Below are 20,472 nucleotides of genomic sequence, written 5' to 3'. Positions count from 1 at the left end.
CTCATTTAGCAGCATGCAACCTTTGACCTCCAGTTTGCATCAGCATTACAATATATTGTTAAAATTACTGGTACTTCTATCTAATGTTGAACTTGCAGTGTTTGTTGTGCCTGATTAACTACAAATCTCTTTGTAACTAAATAATAGGCCTCTGCCTATTATAACTAAATAAAGTAACTATTTAGTTATAAATAAATATTATAACTAAATATGTAACTAAATAAAGAGGCCTCTGCCTCTTTTGGGAGCATATCCCATTGGACAGTGTTCCATTTTGCTCTCTTTTGTAACTGTAAATGTATTAGTGTTCAAGATAGTCTTTATTTGCATACAAATGTTATCTGAATGTCACAAGTAGCTCTACAGACAGAAATGCCCTGTCTCAAGTTCCAGTTTCTAGGAGGAGCTGGTGTAACAGAACAAACACTGTAGTGATGTCTTTCTGATGACAGCCTGTAACAGGTGTTCAGAAGAGACTGTCCATTTGATATTCAGGGCTTTTAACAGAACTGATGTTCTGGGTGTTCATACTCTCCTATGTATTCATGTCTTTTGCATCTGGACACTCTTTCATAAAGTCTTCAGATCTGAAAAGTCTGTCCAAAAGAACAGAGCGTATTGCTATCAAAAAATTTCATTTCAGCCAGAAGATATGCTATCTCAAAACCTCTGCTGAATTACAATCAGTATTGATGCAATTTATTCCTGTAATGCTATCTCAACTGTTTAAACCAAACGTATGAGGCCAGACTCTGCTGTCCTCACACTGGGCTTGGACTTCTGTCATGAGAAGTCTTACTAAAAGATGTATATCACCATTCCCAGAAAAACAGCATGGTAGAACAGGGCCAATAAGATAACTGAAAGATAAATGTTGACACTCATGTAATGAATTACACCATGAGTTAATGTGGGGTACAATCTGTTTTGTTACTCAAGCAAGTCCCTCAGCAAAAACGTAACTGAAGGCAGAAGATTAAAATAGTGAATTGCTTTAAGTAAATTAGGTTAGAAAAAAAAAATCATTTGACAACTGTGTTCATTGGACTAATATTTCTAGTTACTACAAAACTGATTCTAAAAGATGGATTTTTAAATGCATCAACCACAGAAGTGTAAAATAACACTGTATGGGGTAAGATGCTAAAAGCCAAAGCCTATTGTACTTATACCCAGTTATGTCACCATTGCAACACAAAGCAAAACATGGCAACTTTGCAACACAAAAGAAATCAAAATACTGCAGGTAGGCAAGTGATAGTTTCATTTAGTTACTCATCCCATGGAGAGTAGTTTGACATCTGCAGGATCTGGATCTTCAAGAGACCTCAGCATTAGTTCAATATTGCCATTTTTCTAAGATAACAAAGATATGCAAAATAAAAATTGACTGGCTTTTTGCCAGTAACTACTTACAGATGTAACATACTGCCTGTTGTACTTTGATGTGTGATTCTTCTCAGGGAGAAGAGGAGGTGTGCACTGCGAGGACTATTTGGAACTAGCACTTGAAATACCTTCATTCAAAAACTTCTCTGTAGTAAGCTGTGACAACTCAGAACGGGCAGAAATACTAAAACCACTCACACTTTCACCTGAAGTGCACTGAGATGACTACAAACTCTCTGTGACTATGAACAGGAACAAGAGCACACAGAAAGTGAAATGCACTGTAAATCAGCATGAACTCCAACCATACAACAGAAGAAAGTAAACACCTGGTTTCCAAAATCTAAGACCATTTTTGTCCCAAATTGAACATAAACCTCCAAAGATGATGTAACTGAATGTTAATAACATGAAAGACAATGCCTCTGGACTTGCACTATTTACCTGTCTGACACCACAGTACATTGAAGAAACACTGTCATTACATTGCATGTGTCCAAAGAAGAGCAACAAAGCTGGTGAAGGGTCTGGAGAACAAGTCCTGTGAGGAGCGGCTGAGGGAACTGGGGTTGTTTAGCCTGGAGAAAAGGAGGCTCAGGGGAGACCTTATCACTCCCTATAACTACCTGAAAGGAGGTTGTAGCGAGGTGGATGTCGGTCTCTTTTTCCAAGTAACAAGTGATAGGACAAGAGGAAACGGCCTCAAGTTGCGCCAGGGGAGGTTTACATTGGATATTAGGAAAATTTCCAAAAGGGTTATCAAGCGTTTGAACAGGCTGCCCAGGGAAGTGGTTGAGTCATCATCCCTGGAGGTAATGAAAAGACATGTAGATGTGGCACTTAGGGACATAGTTTAGCGGTAGACTTGGCAGTGTTAGGTTTACAGTTAGACTCTATGATCTTAAAGGTCTTTTCCAACCTAAATGATTCTATGATTCTATGTGCTGCTAAAGTAAAAAATGGGAAGAATGTTGTTCTTGAAGGCAGGAGAAATATAATGCCTCAATAGCGACACAAGGATCTGCCCCTATCTGAGCAGCAGGGATACATTTAGAGTGTATTGGGAGTTGCTACTAATACATGATATATAGTTTATTTAAGCAATGATACAACTTTAAGTCAGAAATTACAACTCATTGATATTCAGCTGTGCTACCGAAAAGCTGTAAATGTGTCCCTTAACAACCTGAACCACTGACCATGTGAAAAATATCCTGTTCAACTTACGCACTGAAGGCTGACTTCCTGTTTCTTGCTCCAGTTCATCTTCCTCAATGGAGGTGCTAATATCATATGAACAGTGGTAGAAGGGTAGTCCTAAGAACCCTGACATGATGGGCTGGAGCAGACATGCAGGCTCAATGAGCCTAGAATGGATGATGATGACTGGCTGCTTGAGGAAGATGTGCTACTACTCCTGAGAGTAGAATGTGGTCTCCTTAGTGGTGTGGAATGGCCAAAGACAGACATTGCTACTGATGCTCGAGATCTTGGCTCTGTAAGAAAAAGACATTTCGGTCATTATGGAAAAAAAGGGGGGAACATTATCTTGAAAACAAGATCAGGAACAGCACTGAGAATTTACATTTGTCCAAGTATCACGTACTACACAAACAATCTTAGTAAACTGTGATAAAATCTATTCAGTTCTAGGCCTATCTTGAAGCTCTTTTGACAAGGCAAGAAGAAATGCAGTGATATACTCTATTCTCAACTTTCTTGAAGAAGAAAGAAAGGTTATGAAGCAATTATTGAAGGCTGTCTTCTGACTAGACCCAGATGCAGGGAAGAAGAGAGTCCTTATGGCACAGGTAATATATCATACCTTTTCCCTTCATGATGTAGTCAATAGCTTGATTGCCTATGGCTGCTTCACTGGGTTTGATATCCATGAAAGGTTTATTGCCTATTCCCATTGATACCATCTCTTGCATTCGAAGATCTAAAATGAATGTTGTACACAAATAAATTTTAGGAAGCTCTTTGAAGATTTACTGCAGAAATAAAACATCTTAAACTATCAGACGTTTCCTATAGGTAATGCCTGACTGACTCCCTGCCAGAAATCTATTAAGTACAAAATAACAGAAGCAAGTCTTCCTGAAGCTCGGTGCTTTTGCTGTTATTTTCTTTAGAAATATAACAGCTAAATATAACAGAAATATAACAGAAAAAAAACAGCTTTTGCTGTTATTTTCTTTAGAAATATAAAAGAGATTTCAAGGATGCGTCTCTCCCCTCTTTGCCCATACTGTCACCATCACAACTGAGTCCCTCTGAACTACTTCAGTTATAGTACAAACTTGCTTTGTCACCTCCTAGCAATGTAAAGATTTCTTTCAAAGGGAAACAATGTGATGACTTTTCCCATGATAGCTTTGTCAGTGTTCAAGACATTACTTTCCTCTGGTCAGCTAATTTGAATTCCAAAGCAGAAATCATCACCTTCAGACCAAAAGTAATACCCAAGAGTTAGACTTATTCTGTAGGGACTTACACTTTATATTTGTACTAAAACTGCTACTGAGAGGTAGCAGTACCTCCTGGGTATTACACAAGTGGTCTTCTATTGAAAACTGAGCGACATGCATGCTAACAAACCTCCCAACTATACCTCAAAAATATTTTGGTGCTGTCAATAAAGTAGAAAAGAGAGGGTGGTGTTTATTTGCCCAGCTTCATGCCTGGAAAGGTAAGTGCAAACTTTCCTGAGATCCTTTCTGCAAGGAAAGAACAGAGGCACTTTCTTGTGAGGGTAGAGCCAGATAAGATGTGGCACAATCAAGTGTGCAGGGCCAATGAAAAACTGCAAGACTGGCAAGTCCAACATCCACGGCATTTTTTCAAAATGACAGAAAACATGCCAAGCACATTTATCCAGCATGTATGTCCACTGTGATGTGGTGGAGACCTAGAGAAGAACAGCACTAGATTCAACAAAGCTGTAAGGAAGTATCCCCATACTATCAGATCTTAGAAGGATCTACCTGATTTGTCCTGTAGCTAAAAATTTTCATGGGATGGAAGGAAGAAAAGAAAGAGGCACCAGCATTAGCAACAGATCTAGGCAATATCTCCTTGAATATATTTACTACTTTTGTTTCAGTTTCAAGTTTATTGTTGTTTTCTCACTGAAATTTTTTCTCTTCTTGTGAACAAAGACTTTTAAAGTTAGCTACCAGCAGAACAGCAAAGAGAAATGGAAAAATAAAACAGAAACTGCTATGATTTAATTATTTTTAGATGTTGCTGCACTGACTTTAGTGAATCTTCTTGCACCTATCTTCACCCTTCCTTTTGCTCCTTCAATTTATGTTTTGTGTTATACCCTTCAGAAGGAAACAAGGTACAGAAAATTCTCATCTAAGTAAGGTGGTATACCTGTGAGATTACATTCTTGAACTTGCAGCATTTAGCAAACATTTTTCAGTGGAGTCTGATTAAAAAAAGGTTAAATTTAAAAATAAATCTTACTTATCTTCAAAATAACCTGGAGGAATCTGAAAAATATTTTTAGCATTAATTTTACAGTCACCTTCACTGCACATGGATACTGTAACACAGGTCACCAAAAGGTATACAGTTATTGCTTTGGTTTCAATCAGCATGCACAAAAATTTCTTTGCATCTGCTTTATTGACACATCAGAAAACAAGTTGCAAATTAGTCAGATAAAGCTGTGACGACATCTCGTGGTGAAAACAGACACGATGTTGTGACCTCTCATGGTGAAAACAGACATTTTAAAAATGTGGAATAGGGAAGTTACGATTTGTAGTGACTTTCAGTTTTAAACGACAGGACACAGGCTAACAAAAATTAGTTGGCTAAAGTATGATGCAAAACTTTTATGATCACTTAGAAAACTTTGTAGGATTCTACACTTTCCCTTTCTACACTCCCCTTTCCAGGGGACTTAAAGGAGTCTTCTGTTAAGGCTTCTACAAAGGAAGAATCCTAGGATTCTACAGAGGTTTCTAAGTGATCGTCCTTAAAATAATTCTTGATTAAAAAACCCTAGAGAACAACGTGCCTAGAGAACAAGGATCATGAAACCCTGCTTGATGTGCAATGTTTATTATTGCCCTTGACTATTTTCACAGAAGTATATGTCCAGCAGGTTTCAGCACCTTCAGATCACTTCTTAAATATTCTTCTTTTCCTAAGTGAAACATTTAACTGCTAATGAACAGTTTATTTCCAGAAAGGAATGAAGTTATACTTTTTCTTATTGCTAATAGAGAAGGCTTAGAACTCAAGAAACATTTGTTTCCCATTTCCTTGTTTAAGGCTTTTGTCTTTGAGGGAGGAGAAAAGGAAAGACTGAATTTTTAAAGTTTGATTTTGCCTTATTTTTTTCTAAGAGACAGTATGCATGACTGCAGAACAGATGGGATCACCGATACTGTATAGTGAGAATGAATAAAATAAGGGAGTGTTTATTTCTAAAATCACAGTGACATCTCACAACGTGCCTAAGACAGCAGAAAATTAGTCTGTGAATCAAAGAAGTAGTGGTTTACTGAGGGGTCAGATAAACAGCAATACTAAAGCATGAAGGGTGGCAGGAGAGTGAAGGAGAAGCTACAGCAGACCACTGAGGCTCCCTCTTCCTTTCCAGGGAAGGAAGTGTTAAACCAGCATGGTTATCTTGTCTAATCTCACTCTCAAAAGTGATATTTAAAATCTCTCTCTTTCAGCTAACACGGGGAAGTCTCTCCCCTTCATATCTGAGACTGTCAATTCCAGGAAAGAACAAGCCCTCACATATGTCTGAAGTTCAGGTACTTCCCTGACTTTTGCCAGCCCATACATTTTCTCTTCTAAATAAATCTTCATCAACAACATAGAACCAAATAAAAGATAACAGATCAATTTATGGTCCTGCAACTTGCATATAAAGCACATGCAAGCAAATTCTTTAACAAGCATCACTGCTAGGTGTGGAAATACTAAGCTTCTACTTTACACACCTGCTGTTTTCAAGTGTGTCTTGCTTAACCTGAAGATTTCTGTTGGCTTAAGATGCATAAGATCTATTTCACTCTGGTAGAGGCCAGTCTACCTGGCTAGAACAAGAAATTACCAACTGAAACATCTTTACAGACTGCATACCTCCATTCCTCAGAGCCTGTCTCCAAAGAATCCTTCCTATGATATTAGTCCATGTAATTTTAATTTCTGCTGAGTTTGCTTGAAGGATGTACTTGTCCTGGGATTCTCTTCTCCTTTGAAACCAAATTTCAAACCTCAGACCACTATCTCCAACATTCTCTGTCATTCCACTCTCGGCTGTCTGAAAGATACAAAACAATTTGATGTTTACTACAAACAGAGCAAACTAATTTCTTCATGTCATGCATCTTAATTGAGAGAGCTCTGCATCTTGATTTCTTGGTTATGAACCTGCAAGTGCTTCCAGCTGGAGACTTGTTTTCGTAAGAGTCAGCAGTTTGTGTCTTACTTGCATTATTTCCTTCTAAAGGGCGCAGGGACACAGCAGTGTTGCTGCTAGAAGACAGCGTGCATGCTCTAATGATCAGAGGATTGAAGTTAATTCAGTTAAACTGAGTCTATAACACAGGATGTAGTAGTTGAGTCACTATTCAGCTTCTACCAGTTGAAGACACACCAGCTGGCATCACAGGTGCAAGGTGATCTCCGGTTATGGCTCCAATTCTATGGCTACAGCACTTTAAACATGCACTTAAATTAAGCATATGTATCAGTATTTTGGCAAACCACAATCCACAAACAACAGTGGACATGTCTGTATTCTCAATCCAAGTGACTGCAAATTAGAACTTTATATATTCACCCCTTGTTTTCCAAATGGTAAGACTGTCAAGCATTTTGCATTTCTTATGCACTTAGGACATAGAAAAACAGAATATCCATATTTTGCTTACTCAGAGCTTCTCCAAACTTTGAAAAAAACTGCTTAATATCTTTTCCCTAGAACAACAATAGTAAAAAATTATTTGTGATGAAATTTACAGCTGGGTGCTGGTCCATTCACCAATAGTGCTAAAGAGAGCATGTCCCTGCTTAGGGCAGGCTCCTGAGAAAGGAGCGCTGTGCATTATATAATTCCCGTAATAGGACAACAGGATTTAATTTACCTTGAATGACTGTTTGTACATATAGATGTCATATCCCCCATTAATTTTTCTTGTTTTGCTAAACAAGATCTTCAAAGAGGAAGATGTGCCTCAAATACTTCTTCCTTCCACAGCAAACAATAAACTCATCCTGACATTGCAGTTTCCCTTGCTCTTTCAAATTAACCTGTTGAGAGAAAATGACAAAGCTCTGACAGATAAGAGAAGGCTGCATTGATTTCACCATGTCTAAGGAAGGAGGAGGGGAGAGTATGTCTACTCCAGAGCTGAAAGTAAGGTAAGCTACAGGAAAACATGGCATAACATTCTGAGAACGTGTTGCTCTGGATGCACAGATGCATCTGCATTGCTGACTAAAACAGAGTAATGTGAATCTGCTAGAACGGCTTTCAGATCTGTTAGATAACTGAAAGGTTCAGGTATCTCTTCATCATGCTCACATGCAATTCCAGAGCCAAACAGCATGTCTAGGCCCTCTGCTGCACACATGTCCTACAAGCAGAAGCATTTTAGGATAGGCATGGCTTCGCCCTACACACTGTTTTCTTAATTATGGTGTACAGCACTGGGCACTTCAGGATTTTGATTCATAGCTGAGTCTTACAAGCCCCAGAGCACGACAAATCATAGGTGTTAAAGCACTCCTTTCTATCTCTCTTGGTGACATGCTACCTTGGAGAAAAACCATGGCAGGAAAGTCAAGTGAAGAGCAACGTAACAATGGGAAAATGCTTACACCACATCCTTGAATAGCATCCATAGCAAGCAGGTAGTTTCCACATTGTAGTTGGAATTTCACCATCTCCTCAGCAGCCCTCAGATCACTGAGTTCCTGCTCCTGGGCTTTTGTGCACTCCTTGATCATATCTTTCAGTAGAAGTGCACACTTGCTCATTCTTTGAATGGGCTTCAACAAATAGGAGGCCAAATCCATCTTGTCACACAGATTCTGTTGCTTATTCTGCAGAAGTAGCAGAAATGGGTAAATGCTGCTAAGCTATGTTCCCTAAACAACTATAAAATCAACAAGTAAGTAAAATGATCACACAACTTACATGAAGTGAGGAACTAGACAGTAATTACTTTAAAGACAGCCATTTCCATGGCTGGTTAGCAAGGCAACCGACTGTGGCTTGTTCTTGCTGTACAACACATACATGCCAATCTGTTCTTCCTAAAAAAAAACAGAGAAGATGCTGTTAGTCCTTGCTACTTCTCTACTAATTAGTTCCTTTCTACCATGAGATTTTTTTCCAGTTAAAAGAAGCAAAAAAATTGTCTACATATAGATTTAGGGAAGTTTATTCTAAACTGTAGCAGTTCTGGTGTTTTATCCAGCCAGACAGCAGGACAATCAAGGACTATGTATGCAGGGAACTTCGCTTTCTATAGGCATCAACCCTTCCAGATCCAACACTCTGTAAAACCAAGCAGTTGTAGTCATAGGTATTTCATTTTTCCAGAGCAAAAGTTAATATAACATCAAAATTCTTAACCAGCATGGTTACTCTTAGAATAGTACTAACATCCTATCTACCTGATCTAATTTCTTCAATATACGAGTACAGAAAATTCCTATGAGAATGGGCTAATGTCTCATAGCATTAACAACTTGCAGGAGTTGTAAGGAGTTCAGCTACTGAATGCAGCACAGACAGAAATGCAGACACTTCCCTGCACAGCACTCCCCTGGAGAGAAGATGGGATCATGCCCAAATTAAGGGCTACTAAGCCTTAACAGAAGGCTCCCTTAAGCTCCCTAGAAAGGGGAAAGAATGAGAGGGAGAGAGAAAAAAACAGCTTGCCCAACATCCAGCAGGACCATGGGAAACTCTCTTGACATCTGCTTAGAACAGTGAATGAAAAAAACGCTTGAAATGTTTGTCCCCCTGTCTTGGGAAACACATGAGTATCTTCCTACCTTTACACTAAATATGTTCAAATATATAATCCAAAGGTAAATAAACAGATCTTCCTTTCATAAAACAACCTGAGCAATGAAAAACAGCAAGAAAAGTTTGCTTTCAAGAGACAAACACAAACACAAAATTATCTTCCGTTATCTGTTTTTTATCTATTGTGAATCCAGCCAGACACTGTTGTGCCCTAGAGGTATTTGCAAGACTGATGCATAGCTGTTTGATTAGAGAATACAATCATAAAAAATCAAAGCAAAGGATTATAGTCCTTTTCAAATAAAAAGCACATTATTTTTTTGCATCTTTCAGATCTCTAACTTCCTACATATACTTCATTTCTCCTTCCTTCCATTAAGAAACAATTAAAGGAGAAAAACATCAAGAAAAGGTAAAGCAAAAACCTTACCTTCCCACTCAGAAATAATTTATTTTGGTTTTAAATCCAGGTTTTCTAAGAATAATTAAAGAGAAATTTATTTTTAAAAGTGGATCTGACCTAAGTGATGATTAGCTCCTGCATCAGCATTTTTACTCAATCATGTCAAAGAAAACCTCACCATTGCTCCCAATTACATTAAAGGCTTGTATTCTTGTCTCCTTGCCCCCTATTTTGTTATCCTAGCAGAGGAACATATCAACTATTAATGTTAACGAAATTCTGTAATGAGAAAATACCACAGCCTAGCTGAGCTGGGAACAGATTGCTTCAAGGCCAAAATTCAAGCGCTTTTTTCCATAATAGTCCAAATACAAGAAGCAAGTCCAATACAAGAATACAAATAGGAATAAGTATGTCTTTAATGATCATTTCGGGATTGATACCTCAGAAAGAGGCACAGCAGTGATTTTCCGAAACAGCTTGAAGAAAGAATATTCCAGTTCTGTTCCACTGCATCACACATTGATGATGTAGAAGAACCACCAGAAATTCAAAGCTCGCTTTTTTGTCAGTTTACTACAAGAGCTTTTCAGTTTTGCACGTGGCCTTCAAAGCATCCTGATATCAGAAGCAAAACAGATTTTTTTTCTGGCCTGGTCATCATGAGAAAAATGAAGTAACAACTGAATTTCCAGATGAGATAATTCAAACAAACAAAAAAAGTTTCATTTTTCATACCATCTACTTATTTCAAAACAAATGTACTCTCAGTTACCAGGCTGTTCTTTTCCCTAACAGTACTTATGCAGATTTATTTGGACAAACCAAACAGAATACCACATAAAAGTCAATGCCTTGTTTTCATCTACAGCCTAATTATGCTCTTTCATGTAATGCTACCTGAATACAGGCATGTAATGGCAGACAATAACTTCAAAACATGCTACTGGAAACATATTAAAGTGAAGTGGGTTCAGAAAGAAAAGGGAAAAAAAAAACCAAACATGCAACTTGAAGTCAGTAGGTTTAATCCAAGACCATTTTAATGACATAAGAAGGTGGTCAACTATTTACATGAGAAAAATAAAACATAAACACACACAATTCACAGGCGAATTTAAAAAAACCTAAAAAACAAAACCCGAACCAAACAAACATTCCTTTTAAAAAGTCTCAGGAAGTTTCTTTTTTCTTGATCAGTTGAGTTTGAAAAAATGCCCATTTGCCTACTTTTAAACAAAAGTTTAAAGAGATGCAGTAAGTAAAACAGATGAAACTAGAAACTAAGGGCTTGATTCCCTGCTGACACACAACATGAACGTGTCAATATCTAAAGTTAACATCTGTGAAAGACAGATGGTTCTAATTCAGTTAGAACCATGTTAAAAGAAGCTGCAGCTGGCTCCCCTCTCCCTCCATTCCCTGACACACAAGAGAATCTAGAGAAACAGAAGAAAATTAAGCTATACTTCAAAGAAAATCCTGTAATATAATTTTTAAAAAGCTACAGAAAAAGTTACTGATTTTGATAGATCTAAGGCAACTTTAAGTTTGCTTCTAGTAAATTCCAAGAACAGTGAAGACTGTATTGTAACTCAGTAGCCTAGGACTAAAAATCAGACTTAATATAAAAATCACTGCTATTCATGCTTTGACAAAAATCTAAACCAACATTAAACACAAAATACTTTCCCTGCAGATGATCATGGCTTTTCTACATATAAATAAATTTAAAAGCAGTGTTGGAAAATAAGTGAGGAACATGTAAAGAATAAAGTTCAAAGGGTCAACCAAGAAGAAACAAAAGAAAACCCAAGAATATCCTGGTAAAACCAGATCTTCCAGCAAGTGATATTTAACAATGGAGAAAATTAAGCCTTAAAAGGAAGAATGACCCTGAATTCATGACCTGAAAAGCATGGGTTTGGGGTCTACGACCACCAGTGACCACCAAAGGACCCCCACGTGAAAAACTGAGCATGCGTTATGCTAAATCATCATTATGTAAGCTATAATTAACATAGTCCTGCCTAGTAGTTTGAAAACCTATGTATATGGAAAGATATACTGTATAAATGAACCTAGATCTGTGTAAACTGGTATGCATGTTAGGCGGAAGGATCCCCCATGCATCCAGCGCTGCAATAAAGAGAATGCCTGCTTCTTAATGCTACATTGGTGTTAAGAGGTTTATTCCTGACTCCGGTGACAGCAGGAACTGCTGAATACATTTATGCATGAAATCTTATCTTTAAAAAAAAAAAAGTACCTTGTTTTGCTTTACCTAAAAAACTCCAAATCACAAAACCAAAAAAATCCCCCAACCCCCACAGAACCATTTGAAAATAAAGGAAAAGACATGAAACTTTTAATTGCAGAATAAAAGCATCTATTATGGAGGTATTCAGAAATTCCAATAATTTTCACATGTAGCAAAGCTTACATATGCAAATAAACTAGTAGCTTTGTTAATCTGCTTCCTAAGAGTGGTTATTGTGCAGCTGAGAGCGCTGCTAGTTTCTACAGGAAATTGCAGCCTTGCCAAGCTGTCAGGAAAAATTTGAAAAGCCCACGGCATTTGTGGTCTTAGAATTTGATCTGTGTAGGCGAGATTTTAAATCAGCTACATCTGCAAAGGGCTAAGCATGTTTTTTAATTATTGCAGGACTGGTTGCACAGGACAAGTAATGCTAACGAGCTGATAAAAATTCACAGATTTTATAAAGTTTAACATGAAAACTGGATCCATCTTAGAAATTACTTTACATTAAAATAAAATAACACTTTTCACTACAAAAAAGGATGCAATTAAAATAATTACAAAATAATGAACATTCATGGTTTTTAAGTGAAAATACTGTTGCATCATTATTGAAAGTAGCATGTATTGATCTATTAAAATAAAAAAAAAACAGATAAACTTCTTCTAAAACACTTATTTATATAGAAAAAACATCACTTTAGACATCCGTTCCTGCACTAACTAAAGTTAATTTATGTCTTCCAGAAGCACGGAGACCACAACTTAGAAAAGATTGTAATACCATTCAGCAAAACTGCTAAGCATGTGCTAAATTCTAAGATCATTAGAGTTACCTCAGGATTTGATTAAATTTAAAAATAGGTTGACTTGTTGATAGTTTGCTGAACTACAGTCCTGTAAATTTATAGCAGACAGCCACTATAAATAAAATAAGCCACAGTTCAGATACTGTTACAGACATAATGAGTAAACTTGCTCAATAAAGAACACTGCGGTGATAATGAATTTAACTTCAAGGAGATTATTCCCCTTTGCAATAGCCTACGTGAATCAAGGAACATCATTCTGGTCCTGAATTACTAATTAATAGGGATTAATTGAAAAATGTTTTGAAGGAAGACAGAAGAACTATATTTTTAAGACCTTTCATTTTTGGTGCCAGACTGTATAGATACATACATAATTTTGTTTATTAATATTGATTTAATCTTCCATCTTCAGAGAAGTCACTGGTAAATTGGTCAGCCTACCAAGCTACATCATCCCAGAAATGGATGGTCTTTACTCCAAAAAATAAAAAATATCCTATAATAATGTTCAAATCTGTTAGCAGACATGAGGGACTGAGGAGTCAGGAGAGTACTTCAGAAACTGCCAATTCTATGCCCCTCCTTGTACCTTATATCACTTAGATTTCCTAAATATTTTGTGTTAACCTAAGGTTCTTTAGTAAATGGCATCAACAGGTTGTTTTAAATGAACATTTAATTGCAGAACACACTCAAAATCCCACCCACAAAAGTAAATAGAGCCAATCTTTATTTTTGCTACTTTATGCATTATTAGATTTAAGCTATTTTGTAACTTCCATTTTGTAATTTTTTTCAGACCTTTTGCTTACTTCAGACACTTGATTCAGCTGGAGAAATATATCAAAGCTACAAATGTCATTTAAGTTTTCAAGCAATTTCAACGTGCAGCTTTTCTATATGTGCTGGTTGTGGCCAGCCCAAGAATTAAGTTTTCTGCTGTTGCAAAAGCATGCTAAGCCCCAGAAAACTGAGACACAGGAGTACTGGAAAAAACCAGAACATCTCTATTTATACTCCGCTATGATCACTACCCTGCAAAGAGTGCTACAGTTGTTTATCTTTGGATGTAAAAACAGTTCAATTTAAATTATGAGACTACTTCCAAGGAGTAAAAATTAAAGCATGTTTGTAAAGCCTACAGTTTAAATCTTGAATTCATTGCTCTTCTACTCAGTTCACTCAATTTCACTGAGAATTTTCCCCAAGTAAAAAAAAAAAAGAAAAATCCTTGCCATCTCCATTGTTCCCTCAACTAATCCAAAATGACACAAAAACATTCCTTTAGAATTAAGGTCACTGCCATTTCTGTAATCTTTTGAGCTTTACTTTTCAAAAAGCATTTTCTTTTTGCTCTTCACTTAAGAAATTATGATGTAATAATTTTTTACCTTCCACCTGTAGTCTTTTCCTCTTCTTCTGTATGATGGATTCTTGGGGGAGAGGATAAACTTCAGTCTCTACTTGTTACTTCAAAACGTGTATACATATATATTTTTTGATGAAATGGAAATAGTATAGGTGTTATTAGTAGCTAAGAAGGGATCACAGTTAGGAGTGGAAACTAGCATATGAGAATTGTGGAATCTCCAAGGTAATAGATAATTCCCAGGCCAGTTAAGAGGGTACTGGCACTGCATACTTCACTAACAAGCATATGTTTCACCAACTAGCGTCTCCTCAAAGAATGCAAAGCTGTAACGCTTCAAGGAATAATAACAGGAACATCCTCCTACAGGGAAGGTCATAAAGATAAAGGGATGCCACAACCATGAAAACAACAGGAGTCACGACCACCGACCCAACTGAGGGACGAAAGGACTACCCCCCCCCCCTTTTTGAGCACGCGCAGTGAATTAAAAATCACACTAGCTTTAAATCAAAGCGGAGAAAATACAGACCAATGGAAGAAGAGGATGCTTAGTCAGTCTAATGATTATGTATTAGATGGGTGTGGTATGTTAATTTTCCTGTATAAATGTTGAAGAGAATTACAGTAGGTGTGCTTGATTTGTGGAAATATTCCACCTTGCACCCTGCGCAGAATAAAACAATGTCTCCTCTCTAAACATACTTAGTTTGTTTCGGGAGTTATTTTATAAAACAGGTAACATATTTACCAAAGGACTTCTAATATTCAAACACTACATGCATTTTTTCTCATTGGTGTTATTACCAGCTACTTTGAGTCTTTTGATATAAACACCTGTGTATCCATGGTGGTGAAATCCACTGTGGCTGCCTCCATGCTGGCTAAATTCAAAGCTTTGCATTTTCTTCATAACCTTTTTTAAGTGGTTGTTTCCTGTGATAGGTAGATGCTGAGTGGATTGGCTCAGAATAGAATGAGGCTGAGTGTGAGGTGCAAACACTGTTTGCGTGCTTTGAATTCCAGTTTCTTTCTTTGCATCCACCTACCTTTTCAAGTCCAAGTGGAGCAAGCAACTGTAGTGGAGATGCAGATATTTCCACAGTTACTTCCATATTTTGTTTTACATTCCTATGGTCTAAAAAAGATGGTACTCCTAATGGCTGACTATTATATACAGGCTTAGTTTTGTCCACCCAAATATTGTCATTGTTGCTAGAAGAGTGATTAGGGGACTGGCTTAGCAGCTTCACACCTTCAACATCAAACTCATCGCTGATCTTCATAGGAGTTTCCTTGAGGACTTTATGAAAATATTCCCTACTGGAATCTTTGAGGGCTGCAGAAAGGAATTTTGCTAAATGGTGGTTTGTTTGCTGACATCTTAGCCACAAAATATGCCATTGCTTTAGTTCTTTTTTGCTACCCAGTGCCAAAACCATCTTATCCATTTTTATAAAGTTTTCTCCAGAAAACTTTGTACCTTCCTGATGGTAGGTTTGCAGACAATGAATCAAAGATGGAGAATATCTGGCCTTTGCAGTTAAAAGTGAAAGACACTCACTGCAATTTAACATCCACTCTTGTGCCTGGATTAGAAGCAAAAAGTACAGTTAAGCAGTAAAATTCTATGTATGTACTATATTTTCTCTCTAAGGATTTAAAATTACTTAAGAAAAACTCTCTGCACAGATCTTGGCACAATGTAAGCTCCTCTCCCATTACATTGTACCCCTTAAGTAAGTCCAAAAATGAGAAAGAATAAAGATTTATCAGAAACCCCAAACCATTTAAGAAAGCACAATAAAGAATAAAACTATTTCCATTACGAAAGCACCGAACTCAGTGCTACATCTGATCTCAGTTGCAGAGAGATGCAAAGATGATTGAGAAAGCAGAAGAGTTATATGAAATTCCACATGGTCTTCCTGTCTGAGATTCGCTGAGCTTATAAGACCCCCAACATGTGCACCATCATGCACATGCACATTTCTCTTCCTGTATTACTGAAACTATGAAAGAATGATTCATTTAAACAGAAAGAAGAGGTATGGCTTCATTTCAGGTTCAAGATTGAATGATCAAAATTTCTGGCTAGCAAAGCATGTATGCATGGAGATCATATATTCAGATAGAACATGAGAAACAGTACACTGTACAGGTTTCTCAAAATCCTGCATATGTACTTGCACAGGGAGCAGAGATGCCGTATGCAGCCATTAGAGAAAGTTTGTCCAATTCAGCTGAAAACTGGTTGAGCTGAAAATTTTTCATTACTCTTAATACAGCTCCTGCTTGTCACACAATTGATTCTTTGGGATTCCACAACAGGAACTCTGAATTATCTGCTCCTTGCTGCTCTGTGATAACAGTTAAATGCCCTGTTTATGTGTCCAAATTCTAATTTTAGTTCTTCAAGGGAGTGTATGGGACTGCCAAGTAACAGTAGTTTGTCTGTTGTCACTGCCTGATTCCTCTTATATTAAGCAAAGCCTAGCTTAAGGCATAGATGCAAACACACTTCTCTTACCATCTCATAAAACTCATACAAATTGACTAGTTTTGTCAGCTCAATCCTCCTCCTCTCTGTCTGAATAATAATGTTGCTCAGGTATTTCTCAAAGATTTGAACTTTTTCTTCCCTATTTAATGAACAATCGTCTCGCATCAGTTGCATTCTTTTCCCCTAATATTGCTAATAGGGGATGAAGAGAAAAATAAACAAGCCATATGACATATCACTTCACTTACTATTCACATTTTTGCTTCTCATTAGCTGCATACCACATTAACAAATCTTAGTGTCAGTTGTAATGCATATGAAAGCTGAAAAATACAGTCTTGCTGATTTTGCTTCTGTCATGGTATTTTTTTAGTTTGGATTTGGGAGGGTGTAGAAGGAAAGGGAACATCACAATGGAACAGAAAAACAAAAATACAGAAAATTTAAATAAGTATTTAATAGCAGGGAAAGCTGCAGTAACAATCCATCCTTATGATAAAGTCCAGTGAAATTCATTTTTTGGTCAACAAAACTATTCTCCTGGAAGGAACATCTTTATTAGAAGTAAGAATTTCAGACAATAAACTTTTCTACCCAACAAAAATCAGTGAGCATCTAAGTCTCCTTTTCCACCTTTGTTTCCCTTCCTATGTAACTGCTAGTTGCATCTCCCACAGCTTTCGTTGAATATGACCCAAACACATGGCACAATGGTTAGCCTCCTGCAAATGCTTACTCATATTACTATAGCAAATGGCAAGATTTTTCTAAATCTTTCTGTGGACACCTAGGGGAAGGTGTGTACAGGCCTGATCCACAATGTAATGAAGCTTAAAGGGTGTTTTTCCTGGGTAACTGCATTGGTTCAGTCCCACTGTCATGGGAAGTACACTGTACATGGAAATCAAAGCTTTTCAGCTCAGTTGTAACACTTGTTACACAAATTACTGCAGTGACATACTGCTAAATGAGTTTTATTGGCATGTTTGAAATGGGGTATGCCTTGATCTGAAAGTTTTTGGACAGGATGGACAGTCACTGTCTGAGGGGTGTTGACAAGAGTCCTCTCTGAAAACATCCAAAAGCGCTGGCAACTTTTACCTGTACTGGAGATCATAGAATGTTTGAGGCTGGAAGGGACCTCTGGAGGTCATCTGGTCCAACCCCATTGTGACAGTGTGCTTCCCCCACCCCCGACCTTTATCTCCAGCAACCCTGCTCAGGTGATAACCACCAGTGGCAGTCCTAATGGATGCATCTGGTCATGGTGGCTGCATCAGCTCGAAGTGGATTCCGGAGACAGATAACACCACAAAAGCCTAGAGCTATTGTGCAATGCGCCCACCGAAGAAACTAAAATCTGTGGTTGGCATGCAAATATGACTGTGGGTCAATCATCTTACCCCCCATAAATAGTGAGCAGCCCAAGAGCCCTTTGAGCATTCCTGCATGGCAGTGGGCTGCACGCCAGGATCTCCCCTTGAGCAGGGACACCTCTCAAGGTTACTCCTCGAGGTTGAGAGATTCCTTGCTGCAACAGATCCTCGGTAAGTGACTAATAGCATGCTAAACTTTGAAATCTTAGCTAAGTGATACAAAGGATTGATTGCGCACATATAATCCTTTAGACATAAACCGTTGACCAAGTCTGGGACTAGGACTGGATCCAGCCACACCTAGACTCCTCTCTGAGAAGTGAGCCTAGAAAGCAAGGGGATCCTTTTCCAAACCTCATGACTCAATGGGAGGGTCTCCCTGACAGTTTTGTCCAACCCTGTCTTCTATGCAGTAAATGGTCAAGTGTACCTTGCCATCGAATCTTGTTAAAACACTGTCGCATTGAACTTTGTTAACTCCCTATTCTATATCAATAAACTATATTTTTTCTTCTCTCTTACGAGTGCAGTGCACTCTCACTCCATCCGCGACACATTGGCGTAGTCAGCAGGATGGCAAGTAGTATCACTGATTATTTACAGAGGCATGGAGTGAATCCGAGTCCCAGATTCTCAGCAGAATGGACTCGTGACAATTGGCATAATTGGGAAGCCATTGAAGAACACCTAAAAGTAACTAGAGGCCGCACATAGGATGGAAAAGGGAAAGGAGTTATCTGCAAGATGCTAGGTGCCTGTTTAGAAGCTGCACATCAGGAAAGAAACAACAGAAATAAAAAGGACCAGGACCTAGAGAAAGAAATAGAAGGTAGAAAGGCAACCGAGTTATTACTGTCTTTAAAAAATGGAACAACTGCAGAAACAGTTACAGGAGGAAAAGGAAAAAACAAAAGTTGGGAGAAAAGGTCGAAATGATGCTTATACAGTCTCTCCGCTCTCCTGACATTGTACAGATTAGGAAACTAATAGTATCCCCTGAAGACTGGGATGGAGACATCTGGGGTGATCCCGATGATAACGAGCCAGAAGGCGACGACCCTTTGTTCCTCACAAATCCTCCTGAATACAAAGCCAGAACCGTTGTTAAAACAGAAAGAACTGTGGGACCTTGGAGCGGTCATCCATGACATACTACATGAACCATCCCCTGGGATCCATTGCAATTGACAAACTTGCAAGAGAGAGAGAGCAGAAAACCAGGTGACACTGAAACAGAATACTTGTGCCAAGTATGCCTCAGTGGCGGTGACCGAATAACGTTGAGTGAGTGTCGCGGTTTAGCCCCAGCCAGGAACTAAGCACCACACAGCCACTCGCTCACTCCCCCCCGGTGGGATGGGGGAGAGAATCAGAAAAGTAAAAGTGAGAACACTCGTGGGTTGAGATAAAGACAGTTTAATAGGGAAAGCAAAAGCTGCGCACGCAAGCAAAGCAAAGCAAGGAATTCATTCACCACCTCCCATGGGCAGGCAGGTGTTCAGCCATCTCCAGGAAAGCAGGGCTCCATCACGCGTAATGGTTACTTGGGAAGACAAATGCCATCACTGCAAATGTCCCCCCTTCCTTCTTCTTCCCCAGCTTTATATACTGAGCATGACGTCATGTGGTATGGAATAGCCCTTTGGTCAGTTTGGATCAACTATCCTGGCTGTGTCCCCTCCCAGCTTCTTGTGCACCTGGCACAGCATGGGAAGCTGACAAGTCCTGGACTAGTGCAGCAACAACTAAAACATCTCTCTTTTATCAACACTGTTTTCAGCACAAATCCAAAACATAGCCCCATACCAGCCCCTATAAAGAAAATTAACTCTATCTCAGCTGAAACCAGGACAGTATCCACCCCTTATTCCATACCATTTATGTCATGCTCAGGTCTCACACTATCCAATACATTCTCATTATCCACCATCACCCTTCCCATCCTTTGATATAATACACACATATCATTCCCTTAGTCTATGGACCATCCCTACAAAATATTTGTAAAATGTCCATAAATGTCCACAAAATGTCCATTGAGTTCATTTAGTCCATGACTTTGGGCTCCATCTCTTATGGTTGTTACTCAGAACAGGAGAGGTGGTGTGTTTTTTGGAGTTATTGGGCACCAAAGCCAGCTCAGGTCGGGTCACTGCTGTACTTGCACTGCTTCTTGTAAGGCTTGTCCTCCATTTGTTCAGGTGGTTCCGGCTGTAGTAATTCCTATAAAATGCAATTCAAATCATGGGTTACAACAATTTAAAGGTATATCCATTACAATGTCCACCCCTGGTCCTTTTGGGCCAGGATACAGGGTTTAACATTGCAATGAAGTCCTCCCCT

The 20,472-nt window shown here is 38.3% G+C and overlaps 1 protein-coding gene across 8 annotated transcripts in view; it reads right to left on the bottom strand.

The window, feature by feature from the left end:
* Nucleotides 1-20,472, bottom strand: part of LRRC14B (leucine rich repeat containing 14B) — a 57,475-nt gene that overhangs the window by 12,901 nt on the left and 24,102 nt on the right. For 2 of the 8 annotated variants that reach the window (XR_012041108.1, XM_072853536.1), the window contains exons 2-4: nucleotides 6,505-6,685; nucleotides 3,215-3,331; nucleotides 2,617-2,885 (exon numbers count right to left, since the gene is read on the bottom strand). Coding sequence is in view for 6 of the 8 variants with exons in the window: in XM_072853536.1 (XP_072709637.1) it covers nucleotides 2,617-2,722 (106 nt within the window). In the remaining 2 variants the exon portion in view is untranslated. Of the gene's footprint in view, nucleotides 1-2,616; nucleotides 2,886-3,214; nucleotides 3,332-6,504; nucleotides 6,686-7,511; nucleotides 7,678-8,247; nucleotides 8,473-8,566; nucleotides 8,686-17,252; nucleotides 20,353-20,472 lie in introns of those variants that run through there. The other 6 variants (XM_072853531.1, XM_072853532.1, XM_072853533.1 and 3 more) reach the window with 6 other exon arrangements.

The sequence above is a fragment of the Ciconia boyciana genome, chromosome 2 (genome assembly GCF_034638445.1).
Source record: "Ciconia boyciana chromosome 2, ASM3463844v1, whole genome shotgun sequence".
In the NCBI taxonomy this organism is placed as follows: domain Eukaryota; kingdom Metazoa; phylum Chordata; class Aves; order Ciconiiformes; family Ciconiidae; genus Ciconia; species Ciconia boyciana.
The sequence above is the reverse complement of the archived record's forward strand: the minus strand, read 5'-3'. Positions and strand labels throughout refer to the sequence as shown.